The following is a 15,915-nucleotide window of genomic DNA, read 5'->3' on the forward strand; positions in this document are numbered from 1 at the left end:
TCCTTAATTAAATGAAATCCTTCATTTCCTTCGGGATTAATAAAGTATCTATCTATCTATCTATCTATCTATCTATCTATCTATCTATCTATCTATCTATCTATCTATCTATCTATCTATCTATCTATCTATCTATCTATCTATCTATCTATCTATCTATCTATCTATCTACAGGGGTTGGACAAAATAACTGAAACACCTGGTTTTAGACCACAATAATTTATTAGTATGGTGTAGGGCCTCCTTTTGCGGCCAATACAGCGTCAATTCGTCTTGGAAATGACATATACAAGTCCTGCACAGTGGTCAGAGGGATTTTAAGCCATTCTTCTGGCAGGATAGTGGCCAGGTCACTATGTGATGCTGGTGGAGGAAAACGTTTCCTGACTCGCTTCTCCAAAACACCCCAAAGTGGCTCAATAATATTTAGATCTGGTGACTGTGCAGGCCATGGGAGATGTTCAACTTCACTTTCATGTTCATCAAACCAATCTTTCACCAGTCTTGCTGTGTGTATTGGTGCATTGTCATCCTGATACACGGCACCGCCATTGGATGCACATGGTCCTCCAGAATGGTTCGGTAGTCCTTGGCAGTGACGCGCCCATCTAGCACAAGTATTGGGCCAAGGGAATGCCATGATATGGCAACCCAAATCATCACTGTTCCACCCCCATGCTTCACTCTGGGCATGCAACAGTCTGGGTGGTACGCTTCTTTGGGGCTTCTCCACACCGTAACTCTCCCGGATGTGGGGAAAACAGTAAAGGTGGACTCATCAGAGAACAATACATGTTTCACATTGTCCACAGCCCAAGATTTGCGCTCCTTGCACCATTGAAACCGACGTTTGGCATTGGCACGAGTGACCAAAGGTTTGGCTATAGCAGCCTGGCCGTGTATATTGACCCTGTGGAGCTCCCGACGGACAGTTCTGGTGGAAACAGGAGAGTTGAGGTGCACATTTAATTCTGCCGTGATTTGGGCAGCCGTGGTTTTATGTTTTTTGGATACAATCCGGGTTAGCACCCGAACATCCCTTTCAGACAGCTTCCTCTTGCGTCCACAGTTAATCCTGTTGGATGTGGTTTGTCCTTCTTGGTGGTATGCTGACATTACCCTGGATACCGTGGCTCTTGATACGTCACAAAGACTTGCTGTCTTGGTCACAGATGCGCCAGCAAGACATGCACCAACAATTTGTCCTCTTTTGAACTCTGGTATGTCACCCATAATGTTGTGTGCATTGCAATATTTTGAGCAAAACTGTGCTCTTACCCTGCTAATTGAACCTTCACACTCTGCTCTTACTGGTGCAATGTGCAATTAATGAAGATTGGCCACCAGACTGGTCCAATTTAGCCATGAAACCTCCCACACTAAAATGACAGGTGTTTCAGTTATTTTGTCCAACCCCTCTATCTATCTATCTATCTATCTATCTATCTATCTATCTATCTATCTATCTATCTATCTATCTATCTATTAAAAAAAGCATAATATAAATTTTAAACACAGTGAATTATTGAATAGTTTATTACAATTGCTAAACATGCTAATCATAATAAAACACATGGTATCTTGAAGCTTTTTCTGATAATATTAGTGTAATTATTTTAATATGCCAAACAGAGTTTTACTTATAGCACAATGCAAAATATTTATGTAAACACAGATCTGTGTGCAGATTTTAACAGGCAGTCAAGTTTCCATGCCAAACTGTTTCTGTTTGTGGTTTTAATGTGTAATAGTTTTGTCCTTCATTATTATATATAAATTATATAAACAGAAATCAAGCATCAACTGTTAATATTTTTTACCAACAGCATTAATTAAAGAATTATATCCATGTTGGTGATTGGTTAACCAGTTAATCCTTGAAATGCATAAACAGAATAAAACATGTATATTATATATTATTGATTATGTAACGCTGACTTGCTTTCTGTTTTCCTGCCTCTTTGCTGATGAACAGTGATCATGATGACGAAGTGGCCAGTCTGGCATCATCCTCAGGAAACTGTGGTGCTCGTTCCTCTCACAGACTCCCAGTGAAAGACTGGAAGACTTCACCTCGCGGTTCACCCAAACTCAAGCGTAAGAGCAAGAAAGACGACGGGTAAGCCACCTGCACGCTCTTGACACTTTTAGGCCCGTACAACTAATGGGTCAAATTTGCATTTAAAAGTCCAATCTTGTTCACTTTTGTTAATATATCAATCTTGTTTCCTTGCCAGAGATTCCTCCCAACACAGACAGATGGAAAACCAGGTGAGATATTTGCTCTTGTGAAATATTAAAGGACGCACATTTTCCAACACCATGCCATAATTTAAATCAGTTTTCTGCATGTTTTTAGAAGGTAGCAGGAAATCACAGTTTCCAGAGGAAGCTAAAAGGGGACACTAAGCACATAAGAAACTCCTCACAGACAGTGACTGGAGGCAAGGTTGAAACCCAGGTTCCCATGTTGTGCATCACCCACTTTACTAGCTGTGGCATCCCCCATATGTAATGCAGTCAAAATGATACAAAGGTGTTTAGTCAAACAGTGCTTTTTATGGTAGTTTTTTGTCAAATATAAACTCATTAACAAAAAGAAATACAGTCGTACCTTGAAACTCACTGTCAATTGGTTCTGGGACTGGGGTTAAGTTTAAAAGGTGTTGAGTTTCAAGGTATTTTTTCCCATAAAGATGTATGGGAAACCTGTTAATGTGTTCCATGGTCCCAGGGAACTGCATATATTTTAGGTTAATGTAAGATAATGGGGTTGTTTTTGACACTTATACAATGAAAATAACACACATATAATATCAAAACACTGAAATAAAAAGCTGGTTTCTACAATTTCTCAGAACCCTGAGCTGTAACACAACTTTAAAAGTGAAACAGGTGAAATATCCAGCTAAACACAGATACATGTGGAGCTTTCAGACTGAATCCGATGGTTATTCCACACAAATGCAGTTTCGTCTCATATGCACACTTTGATGACGTATTACCGCACGGCTCAAGCCGAGCGCTGAACAAAGCGACTGTTCATTGTAATTTTGAAATTAAATAAATACATTTTTAAAAAACAAACTGAACACATTAAGTTTAAGGGTACAAATTTCTCAATGAAGGGCGTTGAGTTTCAAAGATTTTGAGTTTAGGGGACGTTGAGTTACAAGGTGTCACTGTATCTGATAAATCTAAAACTAAAAAGAATGAGTTGAATAAATTGAATTTATTCAGCTTATTTAGCTCACTAAATAAAATAAAGTAGAATAGCCGTCCGTAGAACACTAGACAAGATTTTAGCTTTTTTATGAAACAGTAACTTGGACCATGTTTCTAAATGAGCTTATGCTTACTTCTCTCTAAATATGATTTTGCTTTGTAGCTTAATACCGAGGTGCAGGAGGAACTGCTTCTGCTGCTAAGGAGCCAACAGAGGGAGCTGGCTGAGCTGCGACAGAACCAACAAGAGCTATTGCAGAGGCTCACGGGCCACATGGATGCTGTGCAGAGCTCCATTATGGCCCACGTTGAGCATGTCCTGCTTACACAGCAGGAACAGGAACGTATCCTTCCAGTAGAAGTGAGGTGCATTGCCAACACTAATAGTTTAGCTATGACAACAAACATATCCCCTTATCAAAGGATTTGTTTAAATTTGAAAGTGTAGATTAAAAAGCTTACTTACAAATTGATTAGGCCTTTAAAAGCACTAAACAACTTGGCATAAGCTCCCTTTCTCCTCAAACTGCATCATCATGATCATGGTCAGAGCTATCTAACTAATCATTCCTTGTGGATGAGGGTGTTGTCACATTGGAGGAAAAAAGAAAAGTTGTGCTAGTGTCCACACGGCATCTCTGCTTGTGTTTTCCCACTAATTTTTATGTTTCCTTGTATTAGTCATCTGTTAGATGGATTATTAGGCTGTATGTAGAATTTAATGAAACGTTGGACTATTATATTTCAGCATTAAATAAAAAGCAGTATGTCATTCATACATCTGAATTACCCAGTTGACTTTTTAGGGGGGCTCAAAGGTGGCCTGATTGTGCCTGTTGCTTACAGATGTTTCTAAATACAGTAGGTGATTTTCTACTGTAGCTGACCTGATCCAGTACAAGGTTAATTGCTTAAGCAGTCACTTTCTTTATTTTTTGATATTTTAAATTTAATTCAGTTTGCCCCCTTAAATCTTGAAAATGTGCTTAAGAACAGTGAAAGGAGAATTTCAGTAGTTCCCTAACTGAATGCTAGTTACTTACTGTCTTGAAAGGATGCTGTAAAACTTCTTCAAATTTTTAAAATGTGATTCTGCAGGATATGAGAATATACTTTCTGATGTGGCTCAGTGGGTAGCACTGTCACCTCACAGCAAGAAGGTCCTGGGTTTGATCCCCAGGTGGGGCAGTTGGGGTCCTTTCTCTGTGGAGTTTGCTTGTTCTTTCCATGTGTGTGTGGGTTTTCTTTGGAAGCTTCGGTTTCCTCCCACAGTCCAAAGACACGCAAGTGTGATGAATTGGAGATAAAGAATTGTCCATGATTGTTTAACATTAAACTTGTGAACTGATGAATCTTGTCTTATGGGTAAGTACCGTTTCTGTCATGGGTGTAATCAAAGTGTGTAAAACCTTCCAACTGGGCTGGACAGTTGCATGAACAACGATTGGCTGTTGTTTATAGGGTTGGGGTAAAAAAGTTGAATCATAGGTCCTCATAACTGGTGCAACCATGGCCCCTGCTGGCTGACTGATGGCGCCTGCACAGGGCTGAGGAATAATGCTGATGGGGGTGTGGCCCTCCATACACAGTGGTCGTCGGTGTATGAACTCGACTTGTGCAGGTGAAAAAATGCAGTCTGTACTGACTGTACATGCCGGAGGGGGCGTATGTCAGTTGAGAGGCGTCCTCAGTCAGCGGTGAAAGGGTCGAATCAGTATAGAGGACGCATTCAGGGTAATTGGACACGACTAGATTAGGGGAGAAAAATTGGGGGGAAAAGTGGGAAAAATTATTAAAAAAAAAAAAAAAAAGTGTGTAAAACATGACGTTAAAATCCTAATAAATAAATAAATATTGTTGCAGACCCCTATCCTGACCGATGTGGTTGTATCTAATACACGCCCCCTCTGAGACGTGTAGTAACCAACCACTTCTTTTTACCTGCACAAGACAGGTTCAGACAGACACAGTATCATGTATGGAGAGTCACTGATCTCCACTAATCACCGTCTTGGTGCAGGTGCCTTTGACCAGCCAGCAGAGGCTGCATTTGCGGCATCAACAGGGAATCCCTTCAGCCTGCGTTTCCCCCCATGTTTTACCGCTAAGCCACCTGATTGCCAAATATTCTCCTAACCCACTTAGTCACTCATGCTACTCAGGTAGAAGTATCTCCAATAGAGAAATCTGTTAGCACAGTATTAATGCAATTTTTGTTAATGGCAGGGTACCTATTCATTATTTAACTTTTTATTTAGTTTAAATTCAATGTGTGTTAATAATAAATTAATTTACATTTATGACATACGGCAAACACTTTTATTCAAAGCAACTTACAGTTGTGACTAAATACTGTACAGTGCAACCAATTTAGTGTACCTGGTTTAGAGCCCCAACAGTCGCAACTTAGCGGTAGTGCAGCTTGAACCAGCAGCCTTCCGATTACTAGTCTAGTACAAAAAAAGCACAGTACTAAAACAGCCCAGTCCTAATAAATGGTCAAATAGAAATATACATATGTACATACACCAAACAATTAACATTTATGACCACTGACAGGTGAAGTGAATAACACTGATTATCTCTTCATCACGGCACCTAGTGGGTGGGATATATTTGGCAGCAAGTGAACATTTTATCCTCAAAGTTGATGTGTTAGAAGCAGGAAAAATGAGCAAGCGTAAGGATTTGAGCGAGTTTTACAAGTACCAAATTGTGATGGCTAGACGGGTCAGAGCATCTCCAAAACTGCAGCTCTTGTGGGGTGTTTCCAGTCTGCAGTGGTCAGTATTTATCAAAAAGAACATGAAGGAACAGTGGTAAACCGGTGACAGGGTCATGGGTGGCCAAGGCACATTGATGCACGTGGGGAGTGAAGGCTGGCCCATGTGGTCCGATCTAACAGGCGAGCTACTGTAGCTCAAAGTGCTGAAGAAGTTAATGCTGGTTCTGATAGGAAGATGCCAGAATACACAGTGCATCGCAGTTTGTTGCATATGGGGCAGCAAAAGGGGGACCAACACAATATTATTATTATTATTATTATTATTATTATTATTATTTTTTTTTTTTTTTTTATTTTTTTTTTTTTTTTTTTTTTTTTTTATTATTTTTTTTTTTTTACATCGCCTCAGTTGTCACTATCATCGTTTCTGTTTAAAAAACTTAACACTTACTGCAAGGTACCAAAAAGTTATTTTTACATTTTATTTTGACGAGACAATACTTTTCTTGCTATTTATTTACGGTGTTTAGTCCTTGACTTGCTGCTGTATATCAGAGACAAGAATGGAGCGGGTGTTAGCAGAGGGACATGCACGTAGCCAGCAGCTTCAGGAGCACATGGCCCAGCAGTTGACCCACTCTTTGGGCACTATACTCTCCAGTCGGCTGGACAAAGTGTTACGGGAGGAGATGAAGAAGATGGTTCCCCCAAGTAAGAGCTTTCTGTCGATCGTATAGCACTCCATAAAACACATGTATTTTTTTATACTTCTTTTCTACCAGTGTAGTTAGTTCCAATTTCCAATTGTAACTCTGCTGCAGCTTGCACTACTTCTGCCCAAGGTGTGCTCAGCTGCTAGCCGCTTATCACATATCATATAGAGAACCACACTTAGGTCCATGTGACCAAACCAGGGGTCGCTAAGTGGCGCTCACTTCCTCCTGTTCTTTTGACAGCATGTCTTGTACAACACAAGTAGCGTTAATGCTAGTAACTTTTATTCCGAGTGTTATAATAATGACTTGCTGATATGATACACATGTCAACATGGAAATTAAGGAGTACCAACACTTTTTCCCTCACTTCAAACACTGTATGCACTCCAGTGCATCCCAGTGGCTGGCTTTTTTTACTACATTGTATGTGTGTTTGTAATGTGAAACATTTATGGTTTGTTTCATGTTTTACAGCCATCTCCAAGTCTCTGGAACCCCTGACAGGACAGATGAGCAACACAATCGCTGCCAAATTGACTGCAGTAGAGGCAACACTAAAGGACAATGTCACCAAAGTTGTTAAGTCTAAGGTAAGTGTTATTATATCTAAGGTCTTTTTAAATGGGTGGTTGAATTTATTGCAGTTTAAAGCATGATGAGGAGCCCTCAATTAGCAAACAAGTGTCCTGAATGAATTGAATTTAGAATTGTGAAAAAATATTTTTACCCTAGGTACGTACATGCAGCATGCAGATGCTTGTATTACCACTTTTAAAGTTAGAGTGATATGCAAGCAGTTACTTTATTCAGTTGCAATTGCCTTTTTTTGCCATCAGTTAAAGAGTTGACTTTATGCTATGGGGATTGCTATGACTCACTGAAAAAGTGAATCACGTCTGTTTACATCATATAAATTTTTTGTCTTCAATATATTATACATATCAAGGATGGGCAGAAGTCCCAAGTCATGTATTTATAATCAGTAGACCGTCTCAATTAAGTCCTGTATATAACTGTGTATAACTGATGTGTGAATGCAGTACACCTTGGTTGCAACCTTAGTTACAAGATTTTACCAAATATTTTTTAGTAAAGTTCTGGAACGTTATTTATGTAAAATACTAGTATGAATGTGCAGTAAATACAATAATCTATTACCAAAATGTTTCAGCATTTTTGTAAATGAATTGCCCTTTAAAAACATGCATGCACCATGTGCACATGTTGAGGAAGCCAATAAAGCTAAAAATATTAACTAATATTCCTGCTGAAGCTGCACTTGACAGGTGCCAATAGCTTTTTATCCATGCACCACAAGACATATTTATAAACTTTTTGGCAAAATTTACCTGGTGCTGATTAATGTTGCTTTTTGTATATCACATGTCAAACTCGGGGCCACGGGCCATATTCGGCCTGCCGTGTCATTTTATGTGGCCCGCGAGAGCTTAAAAAACCTATGATTGTCTTAAAATACACTATAAAATCGTACATAAACTGCATCTCTCACAATGCGTGCCGATTTTGTGACCCGCAAAGTGACTGCATCCTGCCACTAGATGATGGTGTTTCTACATCAGCGTTTAACTGAGGCAGTGGTGTTGAGAAATATTTACAAATGATCCCAAAATGCACAAGAAGACTAAATTGAAGCAGAAGGAAGGGAATTAAATGAAAGATGGGAGAGTGAATACAAGTTTGTGCTTTAAGAAGAGAAACTGGTATGTCTCTTGTGTTATAAGGCCTTGTCTGTGGTAAAGGAATACAATATAAATGTAGATTTGAGGCGCCTTGTTTGCCGTGAGGTGCGACCCGTGTCTGTGGAGAAAGGGATCCTGGTGTTTGAGGGGAGTGGTGGCTGCGGCTACCATTTTCCCAACACAGCACTTTGGCCCCGACTTCACATAGACGGGAGGTTGGAGTGACCCTCTCCAATCAATCGGCTGGTCAGGACATGCCCTAGGTCGTATCTCTTCTGAGATTTCTCTGAGATCTGTTGCTTGAGTATACCATTCCTATAGCCCTGGTGCACATCCGCTGGAGATCCGCGGCTCTGTGCACCCCCTTGTTGGGCTTCGAGGTGGGTGGGGAGTAGGAATGTTGAAGTACATAACTTTAAACCATGGATATCAAAAACCCCAAACGATAAATGATAGATACTGACCTGGAACGAGACCTGATGGCTAACTTCTCTTTACCAAATGAAAACTGGCATAAATTTATTCTACTAGAATCCCAACCAGAAGAGATACAGCTTACCAAACTCTCACTTTTTGCCATTCAGAAAGGCATCGCGGGGATCGCTGGCACTGTAAAAGATGCAAAAAAGCTGAGATCTGGACAAATCCTAGTAGAGTGCGTAAAAAAGATACAAGCTGATAACCTGTTAAGCATGAAAGAGCTAGCAGGCATCCGCATAAAAGCCTTTCTGCATCCAACCTTAAACACCAGCAAAGGAGTGATCCGTACTAGGGATCTCATAGACATGGAAGAAACGGAAATAGCACTGGAACTAGCACCTCAAGACGTCACAAACGTTAAACGAATACAAATAAGAAAAGATCAATTGGTAAAAACAAATACATATATTCTAACCTTCAATAAAACCCAACCACCAGCGAAGATTTTGATTGGATACCAAAAAGTGAATGTTGACTTACAGGGGTTGGACAAAATAACTGAAACACCTGGTTTTAGACCACAATAATTTATTAGTATGGTGTAGGGCCTCCTTTTGCGGCCAATACAGCGTCAATTCGTCTTGGAAATGACATATACAAGTCCTGCACAGTGGTCAGAGGGATTTTAAGCCATTCTTCTTGCAGGATAGTGGCCAGGTCACTACGTCATGCTGGTGGAGGAAAACGTTTCCTGACTCGCTTCTCCAAAACACCCCAAATTGGCTCAATAATATTTAGATCTGGTGACTGTGCAGGCCATGGGAGATGTTCAACTTCACTTTCATGTTCATCAAACCAATCTTTCACCAGTCTTGCTGTGTGTTTTGGTGCATTGTCATCCTGATACACGGCACCGCCATTGGATGCACATGGTCCTCCAGAATGGTTCGGTAGTCCTTGGCAGTGACGCACCCATCTAGCACAAGTATTGGGCCAAGGGAATGCCATGATATGGCAACCCAAACCATCACTGATCCACCCCCATGCTTCACTCTGGGCATGCAACAGTCTGGGTGGTACGCTTCTTTGGGGCTTCTCCACACCGTAACTCTCCCGGATGTGGGGAAAACAGTAAAGGTGGACTCATCAGAGAACAATACATGTTTCACATTGTCCACAGCCCAAGATTTGCGCTCCTTGCACCATTGAAACCGACGTTTGGCATTGGCACGAGTGACCAAAGGTTTGGCTATAGCAGCCCGGCCGTGTATATTGACCCTGTGGAGCTCCCGACGGACAGTTCTGGTGGAAACAGGAGAGTTGAGGTGCACATTTAATTCTGCCGTGATTTGGGCAGCCGTGGTTTTATGTTTTTTGGATACAATCCGGGTTAGCACCCGAACATCCCTTTCAGACAGCTTCCTCTTGCGTCCACAGTTAATCCTGTTGGATGTGGTTTGTCCTTCTTGGTGGTATGCTGACATTACCCTGGATACCGTGGCTCTTGATACATCACAAAGACTTGCTGTCTTGGTCACAGATGCGCCAGCAAGACATGCACCAACAATTTGTCCTCTTTTGAACTCTGGTATGTCACCCATAATGTTGTGTGCATTGCAATATTTTGAGCAAAACTGTGCTCTTACCCTGCTAATTGAACCTTCACATTCTGCTCTTACTGGTGCAATGTGCAATTAATGAAGATTGGCCACCAGACTGGTCCAATTTAGCCATGAAACCTCCCACACTAAAATGACAGGTGTTTCCGTTATTTTGTCCAACCCCTGTATATATCCCTAATCCAATAAGATGCTTCAAATGCCAGAAATTTGGTCATGGATCAGCCACATGCAAAAACAAAGCAATTTGCTCAAACTGCGGAGAAGAGGAACATGATTTACCTTGCCAGAAATCACCGAAATGTAAAAACTGTGAAGGATCACATAATGCCGCATTAAAGATATGCCCAACTTGGATAAAGGAGAAAGAAATCCAGAATGTGAAAAACACCAGGAAAATAAGCTACCCAGAGGCACGAAGAATAGTTGATGAACTACCTAAATTTAAACTAAAGAAATCATTTGCCTCAGTAGTAAAATCAACGAAAACTACAGCTAGCCAAACCGACCTAACTTGGCTAGAGAAAGACAAACCACAGCAGATTACTTATCAGAAAAACCCAAGTCCAAACAAATCAAGGAGCATCAGCACACAGAGTACACAGATAATAACCCAAACCCTGTCAAATAAAGCACAAACTTTAAAAACAGAACAAGAACAAACTAACAGCAAGATGAAAAAGAAAACTAGTATACTCATAACACGAACAGACCAAGAAACCAACCCAAACAAACCAGAGCATGTAAAAGATATAGAAATGAAAGATGCAACCCATCCTCGCAATAGGAGCTTATCACCTAAAAACAGAAGCAAGTCTCGCACCCCTTCATCAGTAATCTAATGGAAGAGAACCCTTTTATTCAATGGAATTGTCGGGGTATGAAAGCTAATCTGGCCGAACTGCAACACCTGGCGGCAACACTGAATCCAATAGCTTTCTGCCTCCAAGAAACTCAACTTGCACCATACCAAAGTATTACACTAAAAGACTTCACAATGTACAGTAACTGCGGTCCATACAGTGGGGGAAATAAGTATTTGATCCCCTGCTGATTTTGTAAGAAGATCCCCTTAGAATGATTCTGAGAAAGGTGAGGTCAGTCCAGAATTACACGGGAGGAGTTTGTCAATGATCTCAAGGGAGCTGGGAGCACAGTCACAAAGAAAACCATTAGTAACACACTTCGCCGTAATGGATTGAGATTCTGCAGTGCTCGCAAAGTCCCTTTGCTCAAGAAGGCTCATGTACAGGGCCGTCTGAAGTTTGCCAATGAACACCTGAAGGATTCAGAGAAAGCTTGGGAGAATGTGATATGGTCAGATGAGACCAAAATTGAGCTCTTTGGCATCAACTCCACTCGCCGTGTTTGGAGGCAAAGAAATACCCAGTGGGGGTGGTGTTCTTGGGGTCATATCCAGCATTTCTCTGCTCCCAGCTCCCTTGAGATCATTGACAAGCTCCTCCCGTGTAATTCTGGACTGACCTCACCTTTCTCAGAATCATTCTTACCCCACCAGGTGAGATCTTGCATGGAGCTCCAGAGTGAGGGTGATTGACTGTGATCTTGTATTTCTTCCATTTTCGAATTAACAGTGGTCTCTTTCTCGCCAAGCTTCTTGCTTATGGTCTTGTAGCCCATTCCAGCCTCGTGCAGGTCTACAATTTTGTCCCTGACGTCCTTTGATAGCTCTTTGGTCTTGCCCATGGTGGTCGAGAGATTTGAACGGAAGAAACAGATTCTGTGACAGGTGTCTTTTATACAGGGACAGGACTAATTTGTGTGCCTCATGGGCACATAACCGGTCTGTGGGGGTCAGAATTCTTGCTGGTTGGTAGGGGATCAAATACTTATTTCCCTTAATTAAATACAAATTAATTCATAACTTTTATTTAATGTTTTTTTTTCTGGATTTTTTGTTGATATTCTGTCTCTCTCTGTTAAAATAAACCTTCCATAAAAATTATAGACTGTTCAAGTCTTTGTAAGGGGGTAAACTTACAAAATCAGCAGGGGATCAAATACTTATTTCCCCCACTGTATGTGCACAGACCTTCTGGAGGAACAGCCATTCTAATAAGACAGGGAATACTACACAGCCAAATCACAATAAATACAAGCCTGCAAGCTACAGCAATAATCATAACAATGCCAGCAACGAAATCCATTACTCTCTGCTCTATATACATCCCACCTAATACCAAGCTAACATTAAAAGATTTGGACAACCTGGTAGACAACTTCCCACCCCATACATACTTATGGGGCACTTCAATGGCCATAATCCATTATGGGGCAGTCAACATACAAAGACTACAGGAAAGGTAATGGAAGATTTCATCATCAAAAACGACCTCAGTCTACTTAATAACCAAGCAAATACTTATCTACACCCTGGACATGGAACATATTCTGCAATAGACTTGACCAGAGCCGTAGATAGAGAGAGTTGCGACACTCCTTGATCTCGCCGCTACGCGGTCACGTGGTTCATGTAACCCTCCAATAGTTCCAAACAAACCCGGCGCTGTCATGTTCTCCTATGGGACAGGCAGCAGTGAATGAAATATTAAACATTAAATAATAAACATTTGTACAATTTCTGGGTATTTTCACCTGCCTTTACATTTACTGCATCTGCTTTAATATCAATTTGGTATATGAAGTGGAAGATTGATGTTTATAATGACTTAATAGGTCGTTCTTGTTAACACACAGTACATTATATTAGCATACATTACATAATGCGATATCATTAAGTAGTAGAGACAATATACAGTACAGAGATTAGACAGTTTTTTATGTTTTGTTTTTTACATAAACTAATCTCCCTTCACTTTCCTGAGGATTCATAATAATAATCATTTTGGTTAAACACTAAGCCATGTGGCTGGATTCATAAGGTTTACCTGCACTAAATGAACAGGTTCATAAACACACTACCGCACCTTTAACATTATAGTGCATGTACATGACATAGCATTCATTCATCTATTTCATGAGTAAGTAATAATTTATTTCTACATGTAATACATGAATTAATTCATAATTAATATGCACTAGTTCATTTTGTCTAATGTATGTGGTGGACAAGGTACACAAACCATGTAGCTGAGTTGAAGTAGAGATATCCAAGGTAAAATATTACTCCAGTAAAAGTAGTAGTAAAAGTAAAAATACCTCCACTAAAGTACTAAACTAAATTTACCTTCAAATGTACTTAAGTATGAAAGTAAAAGTATAATGATTTATTATGGCTCTGATGTTTTATTATCATTTCTGTAACAAGACTCTTGATTAATCAACTTTTAATTAATCAATTTTAGGTGAAAAGACTCGTGTCAATAATTTAGCTTAGCTGACTAAGCTAAATTCAGTTATATCTATTAATTAAGATAAACATGTAACATTTAGTGCTGAGCAAATGCTAAACAATAACAGTATTAAGTATATTAATGACATTAAATTCATTATTTTTTTTAAAACAAAGCAACAAACAGCTAAAAATGCTTGATAAGTAGTGAAAATGAATGAGGCTCTATGGGTTGTTTGGAACTATACAGAGCTCCACAACCCGGAAGCTGCACAGAAAATATGTCCCGCCCCCTTTCCAACGGTTCCCTATGGGAGTGTCGCCACTCTGTTCTCTCTACCGCTCTGGACTTGACTATATGCAAACCTGAACTGCTGCTTGATTTTTCATGGAAGGTTTGGGACGATCTCTGTGGAAGTGACCATTTTCCAGTTATTATAACACTAGAAAGAATACAACCACAACAGAGAACCCAACGATGGCAACTGAAAAGAGCAGACTGGTATGCCTTCCAGACCTACTGCTGGGAAAAGTTGTGTAAGGAACCAAACCACACCCAAGAACTGGCTGATTGGTTTACAAGCACCCTAAAATCAATTGCGGATAAAACAGTCCCAAAAACCTCCAAAAAACCAAGTAAAAGACACAACCCTTGGTTTAATGAAGACTGCAAGAAAGCAATTAACAGGCGCAAAAAAGCAGAAAGACTCTTTAACAGCCACCCAACAACAGACAATCTAAATAATCTCAAAGTAAACAGAGCAAAAGCCAGAAGAATCATTAATTCAGCTAAAAAGCAAAGCTGGAGAGAATATGTCTCAAAACTGACAGTAAGTACACCAGCAACAAAAGTGTGGAACCTAATACGCAAAATGAAAGGCAAACAAAATAATAACCAGATACAACACATTAAACAAGATAAAACATACATCAGTGAAACGGACATAGCAAACCAACTGGCAGAGGTTTTTGAAAGAAACTCTTCCATACAGAATCACATACCAGAATTTCAAACTTTCCGACTGCAACAGGAATAAAAAAAACTAAATTTTCAGTCTGACAACTCTGAACCATACAATCAGGACTTCTTAATGGAAGAACTCCAAAGCTTCTTAAGGAAATCAAATGATACAGCAGTCGGACCAGATCAAATACACTACCAATTTTTAAAGCACCTTCCACATGGCTCCCTAACTCTTCTTCTTAAAATATATAACCAAATCTGGGCAACGGGAAAGATACCAACAGCATGGAAAAAAGCAACTATAATTCCGATTCCTAAACCAGGAAAAGACCATGGCGGTCCTAACAACTACAGACCAATAGCTTTGACTAGTTGCCTCTGTAAAACATTGGAGAGAATGATAAACAACCGCCTTGTCTGGCTACTGGAAAAAGGGAAACACTTAACAGAAATGCAGATAGGATTCCGAAAAGGAAGGAGTACAATTGATAGCCTGGTCAGACTGGAGTCTTTTATCAGAAACACCTTTAAAAAAAGAACATGTTATAACCGTATTCTTTGATTTAGAAAAGGCATATGATACAACCTGGAGGTATGGAATTTTGAAAGACCTTCATTTAATGGGCTTTAGAGGGAGGTTACCAACCTTCATCTCCAACTTCTTAGAGACCAGACTATACAATGTAAAAATCAATAATACGCTGTCTAAAACACATACCCAAGAAATGGGAGTCCCACAAGGAAGCATTTTATCAGTTACTCTTTTCAATATAAAGATAAACAGTGTCACACAAATAATTCCAGCAAATACCTTTTGCAGTCTCTATGTAGATGACATCTGTGTTGGATACAAAGGGAAGAACATAAACATCATGGAACGTCAGCTGCAGCTGAGCATAAATAAGATCTACAAATGGTCGGTACTTAATGGATTCAAATTCTCCAAGACCAAAACAGTATGCATGCACTTCAGCCTTCTTCGAACCCTACATCCAGAACCAAAGATATTCTTAAATGGAGATCCCATCACCATTACCAAGGAAACGAAGTTTCTGGGACTTACATTAGATAGTAAACTGAACTTTATTCCACATTTTAAACTTTTAAAAAACAGATGCCTCAAAAGATTGGATGTTATAAAAGTCCTAGCAGGAACCAAATGGGGAGCAGACCAGCAACTGCTATTAAGAATATACAGAACCCTAATAAGATCAAGGCTTGATTATGGGAGTA

The 15,915-nt window shown here is 39.9% G+C and overlaps 1 protein-coding gene across 1 annotated transcript in view; it reads left to right on the forward strand.

Annotated features, from left to right (window-relative positions):
* edc4 (enhancer of mRNA decapping 4) overlaps positions 1-15,915 on the forward strand; it is a 49,860-nt gene that overhangs the window by 23,038 nt on the left and 10,907 nt on the right. The window contains exons 20-24 of the mRNA XM_063004117.1: positions 1,976-2,119; positions 2,238-2,271; positions 3,389-3,569; positions 6,506-6,661; positions 7,141-7,256. Coding sequence (XP_062860187.1) covers positions 1,976-2,119; positions 2,238-2,271; positions 3,389-3,569; positions 6,506-6,661; positions 7,141-7,256 — 631 coding nt within the window. The remainder of the gene's footprint in view (positions 1-1,975; positions 2,120-2,237; positions 2,272-3,388; positions 3,570-6,505; positions 6,662-7,140; positions 7,257-15,915) is intronic.

This window comes from Trichomycterus rosablanca, chromosome 11 (assembly GCF_030014385.1).
Source record: "Trichomycterus rosablanca isolate fTriRos1 chromosome 11, fTriRos1.hap1, whole genome shotgun sequence".
Classification (NCBI taxonomy): Eukaryota; Metazoa; Chordata; class Actinopteri; order Siluriformes; family Trichomycteridae; genus Trichomycterus; species Trichomycterus rosablanca.